The sequence below is a fragment of the Pteropus vampyrus genome, unplaced genomic scaffold, assembly GCF_000151845.1.
Source record: "Pteropus vampyrus isolate Shadow unplaced genomic scaffold, Pvam_2.0 Scaffold117, whole genome shotgun sequence".
Lineage (NCBI taxonomy): Eukaryota > Metazoa > Chordata > Mammalia > Chiroptera > Pteropodidae > Pteropus > Pteropus vampyrus.
In genome coordinates this window covers 2,004,823-2,011,886 of record NW_011888898.1, presented here as the reverse complement: position 1 = coordinate 2,011,886, position 7,064 = coordinate 2,004,823, and the positions used below count along the sequence as shown (strand labels likewise).

Genomic DNA, 7,064 nt, shown 5'->3' with positions numbered 1-7,064 from the left:
AGTGTCCGACGGAGTCCAAGCTCTGTAACCTAGTGATGTCACCCTGGGGAGTGGCCACACCTCTCTGTGCAAGTCGGGGACATTGACTGTCAGGCTGGTGTGAGGACGAACGAGGTGGCACATGGAACGCCCTCAGGATGGTACCTGGCACATAGCTGGCACTCAATGAGTGGTGGCCGCTGGCATGGTCAAGGCTGTCGTTTGATTGTTGTTCTTGCCTTTGAGGGCTGAGTCAGTCCAGACAACAGCCTGAAAGTCTATGCCTGCCGGATGACCGGGAGGAATCCTGCTTAGGTCGCTAGTGTGATATGGGAAAACGTGGATTCAAAGGCCACCTTCATTGTCAAAAGGAGGCAGAAAAGAGGGAACCAAAATGATGGTGCAGTGCTTTGGAGTTAAAGTCTCAGTTCTGTGGCCTTAATAAGTGATGTCACCCCTACTGTGCATCATTCATCCATTCATTCATCCATCTATGTATCAAAAAAATATATACACGTACATATATATACTGAGTACCTACAACGTCCAGGCACTGTTCTGGGCCCTGGGGCCACAAGGGTAAACAAGACACTTGTGGTTTCTAGTTCCTGGAGTTCATGTCTGGAGGAGGACACAAAGCATGGACAGTCATCACCAGTGTGATCAGTGCAGGAAGCGGGCAGCACAGGGCATGGGCCCAGGGAGCCCAGAAAGGGCCTCCAATCCCGTCTGGCAGTCAGAGTGTCTCAAATTCCTGTTCCAGCAAAGGAACAGAAACAGGACCCTGCCTGGCTCCTTCTAAGTAAGATGTGAAATAATCACTCATGAATGCAGTAAGTGTGAGCAGTCCAACGAGAAAATGTATAAGCAAGCAAACAGTAATTGTTTTTTTTAGGTTGGATTTGGGGGGGGCGGGGAGTGTAATAATGAATTAATAAATAGTACAGGAATGATGACAGCAATTATTTATTAAGTGGGTACTTTGAGGGTTATATTGTTTATTAAAAGATTGACATCCTCCACAGATTGGTAAATAATTGCTGTCACCCCCCGCCCACCTACCCAAGGGCCTCTGCTGCCCTAGAGCTCTCCCTGCAATTCAGCAGATAAAGGGTTAAAGCTTGGCCCGGCAGGGGCGTCTCTTTGGACCCTGCTCCTGCTGTTCTGATTGGCTGATACTCACTGTGAAACATATTAATTATTACTTCAGATACTATTACTATCATTCTTTTGTATGTGGGGAAACTGAGGCACGGGATGTGGATTTACTTGCACGAGGTCACGCAGCTAGCGAGTGGCAGAGCCAAGATCTGAACCTCTCACCCAGATCTCAAGCCGTTGGCATGAGGGGTGTAGAAACGTTACCTGGGACCCACTGGAGGCTCACAGAAATAGGAGACCTGACCCCTGTCCTCAGGAGGCCTTACAATGCAGCTAAGGAAAGTTTTTAATAAAGGCAGTCGGAGGCGGTCTGGGAAAAGGGGTGATTCTCCTTTATTGAAGTTCTGAGAGCAGAAGGGGAGAAGGAAGGACTTGCTGGAGGAGGGGCTGTCTGGGGAGCAGGGGCGGGGCTTAGCCAGGAGGCGGCGCCCTTGGAGGGAGATCCATTCCATGCGAAAGCAGAAAGCAGTGCTGGCTTCTGAGCCTCCTGGCTGTCTGGGGACGGCTTTCCCTCTAGTAAGACAAGGCAAGGAGCCCTGCCTAACTCAGCCGAGGCTGGGGACACATCAGCTGCTGCCTCAGTTTGCCCGTATCTAATGACGATGCTTGCTCTTTCCACATCGTCCCTTACTTTCTTCTTATCCTTCCAGGATATGTCACCCCTTCCCAATGTGCTGCTGGGAAAAGAGCCTGGGACCAAGGTCTGGACCGCCTCAGTGTCCTCATAGTATTATAAAAATGATGGCAGTGAGTTCCAGAGACAGCAGAGCATGTGGCCAAGAGCCCTGGGTTCAAATGATGGCTCCCCCACTTCCCTGCTGGGCAACATCTGGCCCGTTCCTACACCTCTCTGGGCTCCCAAACTCCGGGAGGGAGACAATGAATATAGTACTTACCGAGCACAGTTGCCCTGACAAGGACAGAATTAATACTTGCAAACACTTAGCTGTGTCACTCCCAGCCAGGGCTCGCTGTGTTTGCTCTCACCCCCGTGGCCAGCAATGGAGCTCTCATAGTGTGCCAGGCATAGGGCTGCTATCTTGCTGTGTGACCTTGGGCAAGGCTGGCTCGCATTGTCCTCGACAGTTGCAGAATAATAGCATCTAGTATGTGCTGACCTTGGGCAAGGCTGGCTCGCATTGTCCTCGACAGTTGCAGAATAATAGCATCTAGTATGTGCTAATCACGTGTTGAGCACAGAGATAAGCGTTTTATGTGCGTGATTTCACAGGATGCTCAGAGCAACCCTATGAACTCAGCGCTATCGCCATTCTCTTTTGCAGATGAGGAAACTGAGGCTTCGCCCTCATGATCTCAGCCCAACTTGTCTCACTGTGAAGCCCCGGTAAGCTCAGAGTATCTTGAGAGGTTTCAAATCCTGCCTCTCTTCAAAGAATTTTTGCCACAAAATTCAGTGCTATTGCAACGTAAGTTATTGTTTTTCATCTTTAATACAATAGGAATGGCAGCTAACAGGTATTGAGGGTTGACTGAGCATGACACCGTTTTAGGTTCTTTCTATGTGTCATCTCACTGAATCTCAAAACCCTCTATTATTATTGGCCCCATTTTACAGATGTGGAAACCGAGGCACAGAGAGGTGAAGGCACTCACCCAAGATCACACAGTTGTGATCTGGCCAAGCAGAAATTCTAATCCAAGCAGAAGGCAGGGAGTTTGGGTCTGGAAGTGAGCAGAGCTCACCCTGGGTCTGTTTATTCCTGAAATACTTTCCATCATCCCACTTCAGATAAAACTGAACACACCTCTTTCAGATCTTCAGTTTTTCCCAGGGCCTCAACCTCAAGCTGCACAGCAAGGTCAGTATTTTCTTACCATGCAAATATTTCTGTTCGTTCTTTGTGGCCCCACCCATCCGCATGCACACTTCAGGTCTGTCCCTATGCTCACGTGGTGTTTGAGTTTAAAGGGGCACTAGCTTTTCCCTCTGCAGGGCACAGTCGAAGCATCTCGCATGCCAGCTCTTTGATGCCTGGAATTACATTCTGTGTGCCCAGTCGCCGTGGTATGCCAAGTGTGGTTCGCTGGGAACAATGTGGTGCCCTGTCTCCCACATGTGTACACACACTGGCACGCACATACTCACGATCCCTGCACACATGAGCGTGAGCTGAGAAGGGTCATCAATGCACATGCACACGCAAAACACACAGACTTCAACACCTCGAGACAGGAGCAAATTCATCAGCCTGAAGCAGAGGTGTAGCAGCTCCATTAAAATGTGAGGCTTGTGTGTTAGATCACGCAGTGAACAGAAGCCCAGCTTCTCTTCCAAGCTCTTGCTCTCTCCCTCTTTCCAAAGAGAGCTACATTTGGCGTCCCTCTGTCACCCGCCCCGACCTTCAGAGCATCACCCTGTTTCAGTACGTATAACAGTAAAGACCAATTCATGTCCTTAGTATCCGCTGCCTGTCTGAGAGCGTCACTTTTACAGGTGATGCGGTATTAGTAATCTTTTTTTGCCATTATGTCACATGCTTGACCACTAGCCGAGGACAGGATATACTGGTTACCAGTTAAAACGTTCAAAGTGTTGGCAGGGTGTTGCTTTCAAAAGTGCAACTCAGCTAAAAATATGTGTCATTGAGGTCTGCTGTGGCAAAGCATACCATTTACCTAACCCAAGGCATTTGGCCTCACTCTGGTTTTCAAAAAAAAAAAAAAAAAAAAAAAAGCCCCTCAGGTTTATTTACTGAAATTGTCATTTCTTCCCCCCAGAACTTTAATCAGCCACGCAGAGCACAAAACCTACATTCAACTCTGATTTTATGACACGAGGCTAACTCCTCCTACGTATATTTATTTCACTTAACTCTTGCGGCCCTGCCTGTGGGCAGTGCCCCCGCTATGTGCAGGGCTGGCCTCTGAAAAACACATCACACTGCCCCCGCTCCAGTTTTAAAGACAGATTCATCAGCGTACAGCCCAAACTCCTCCGACATCCCAAGCGGAGGGGAGATTTTCATGTCATATTCTTACACGTGGATCCCCTCCCGTCAGATGCGAGCAGTATGCTTTCGGGGCTAGACCCAAGATGAGGGGAAAAAGACTCAGAAACACGGAGAGCGGAGTGTAATCAGATCGCTAAACAAACTGATGGTACGTTGCACTTTAAAGGAGGAGCCCGAGGACTGTATCCATCAGGCACATCAAAAAAAAACAAAAAAACAAAAAACGGGAAGAAAATTGTTTAAATGTCCCAGAGCGTCTGCCGCTGTAACTGTTAAAAAGCAAAGTCTTTAGGACTAGTTTTGCTATATCATAAAAGACTGAGGCTGTTTTCCTAAAAGGAAAAAAAAAGCTAAATAATAATAACAATAAATATATAATAATAACGACAACAATAATAATACAGCTGAATGGCATCTGCTGTCAAAAGCTGAGGGCTGAAACGGTTAAGCAGCCAGCGGTTAGTAGCGAGAACCCCTCCCGGTGTCCCACGGAGGAGAAAATCCTATGACAGCCCCGCCTGGGGAATCCCGCCTCAGGGACACCGCACCGCCCCCCAGGCACGGTGGTCTGAAGTCGGCTGGCCCATCTCCCCTCCCTGACCTGGGCGAGGGCGCCTCTCCTCCTGGCCACTCTACCTGTGCGCCCTGGGGACACCGGAGTCCCCGGGCCTCCCCGCGACCTCAGCCAGGAGCCGAAAGCGCTGCCCGGGGAAGGAGCAGAAGGGAAGGGCTGGGAGGCGAGAGGAGGAACCGGCTGAAACAGAGGGCGAGTCAGTTACCTTGGTCCACAGACCCCATGATGCGGACGGGATGGCAGTGCCCCAGCCTGAACGCAGCCTCTCTCTGCATCTGGAGGGGATGCGGGCTTGGCGCGCGGCGTGAGAGGGGCTCTGCGTTTGGAGACCAGGAGCCAAGGGGGCGCCGCCCTCTAAAGCATGCTCGCGGGGCTGCCCTGGCCGAGGAGCCTGCGAGCGGCCCGGGAGCTGCGCGCCTCCGGCTCCCGGCTCCCGGCTCCCGGCGCAGCGGAGTCGGCGCGGCTCGGCGCTCGGCTTACTCGAGAGGGAACGCGACTTCCTTCCCGGCGCTCCGTGTTTATAGGCTTTCAATGCAGTAAAATAACGGGATTCCCTCACTGTTTCCTCCTGTTTATCCAGCACCATGGAAACCACTGGATCCCGTCCATCTCCAAAACTAAGGGCTTTCCTGCAAACTTCACACTCAGGAATCCATGACGTCGCCTCCTCCTCGGCCAGCCAGCTCCGTGGCTCCCTCGGCCGCCAGCACAAGTCCCTGATTGTTCAGGAGAAAAGTCAGAGAGAGAGAGAGAGATGCGGGCGCCGGCGAGAAGGGGGTGGGGGCGTGCGAGTGTCCAAGTCGGCCTTGCAGGAGCTCCAGGCGGCTGTTTGCAAGGATTGCCCCAGCCACCGCCTTCCCTAGCCCGCTGCAGCTTTTAATAAATCGTGCCCGAACTTCCAAACCCCCCATTTTCCAAGCGGGCGCCTCCCAGTGAAAGCTGCCCAGGGCTCACACCAACACCCCAGGTGGTCGAGGCCCCTGGGCACTGACCCAGGGACCCTTCGCAATACCTCTGGGCCTCTGGCTGCCCAGATTTTTTTTTTTTTTTTTTTTGTATTCAGGGATGGTGGGAGGAGGAAGAAGGGGGATGGGGAAAGGGGAGGAGGGGCAGGAGGAGCCGGGAGGAGGGAAAAGAAATAAATAACGGTGCCTTGTGTCAATTCTCCAATTCCAAGATTTTTTTTTCAAAGAGTATATTTTTAGATTCATTTAGAAAACCCAAGGTTTCCAGTGATGCTGGGAGGCTCCAGCAATAATGAAATGGCCAAAGAGACGCCGAAACCAGGCAACCCATGTGTTTACACATGCTCTGAATAAACAGGAAAATAAAGGGAAGGGATGTCATGAACTCTGCACGGTCTTCAGAAGAAGGTCGGTGGGATGCCCCGCATGGCATGCAGGCCACAGACCCCAGAAGAGAAGGCCCGTGGGGAGGCGGACAAGCACAGCTGTCAAGATGCTCTTCCTAAACCTCGCCTGCGTTCACTTCTGCGTCCGCATGCAGGGTGGGAAAACCCCGGCCCACAGATAAAGCCAGCTTTGCAAATGGCCATTTCAGATATCGTTGTGAGCTCTGATAAAACTTCGGGGAGCACCAAAGCTGGTGACTCATCAGCACCCTCACCCCCAACACACACACACACGCTCTCCTACAGAGAGCCTTGAACTTTAAGAGACATTGAGAGGAGCTGGTTCCATCTGTGGACCACTCTGCATTCCACACCTCGGCCCGCAATAGCCCCGCTGAGCTCTCAGACCCGACCAGTTGAAGATGCTGGCCCATGAAGAGCCACTGGGGACAGTCCCACACCCCTACCTAGGCCTGGCCCACCTACCTCACCTCGAAGCCTGTCTCCACCAGCGGTACGGCTAAAGTAAGCCCTTCCTCCAAAAAGCATCATATCTGCACACCTACTGTGCTCAGAGCCTTGTACCTTTCATTCCTTGCAGCCACCTGCAAACAGGGGACCCTTCTCCCCCATTTTCCAAAAGGGAAACCGAGGCACATAGAGGATAAATGGCGTGCCTGTTGCTTTTCTTGGCAAATACTGGAATGCAGCCTGCGAGGCCATGGAGGAAGAGCCTTTTCAGGGAGCCTATTGAGGGAACCCCATTCCTTGAGGATACTACCCCGTCATCTGAGGCAAGAACAGGGCGACCAACCATCCTGGTTTGCCCCGGGGCGGAGGAGGTTTCCCGGCTGCAAGACTTCCAGTTTTAAAACCGGGGAAGTCTTGGGCAAGTTGCGACAAGCCGGTCAGCCTCAGCGTGATTGAAAATCGGCGCTCGGCTTCTGCTGTCACAGGTCTACAAACTGCTGTCTTCTGAAGACGGTCACTCTTCTTAGCAACCCCATGAATAGCACCCCCTAAGTCA

The 7,064-nt window shown here is 51.7% G+C and overlaps 1 protein-coding gene across 4 annotated transcripts in view; it reads right to left on the bottom strand.

Moving 5' to 3' along the window:
• The window catches only part of NFATC2 (nuclear factor of activated T cells 2), a 156,773-nt gene extending 151,631 nt beyond the window's left edge, over positions 1 to 5,142 (bottom strand). For 3 of the 4 annotated variants that reach the window (XM_023534076.1, XM_011365966.2, XM_011365965.2), the window contains exon 1: positions 4,892 to 5,024. In XM_023534076.1, coding sequence (XP_023389844.1) covers positions 4,892 to 4,961 — 70 coding nt within the window. In that variant the 5' untranslated portion in view covers positions 4,962 to 5,024. Of the gene's footprint in view, positions 1 to 4,891 lie in introns of all 4 variants that reach the window. The other variant, XM_023534077.1, reaches the window with a different exon arrangement.
• Between the last annotated feature and the right edge of the window lie 1,922 nt (positions 5,143 to 7,064).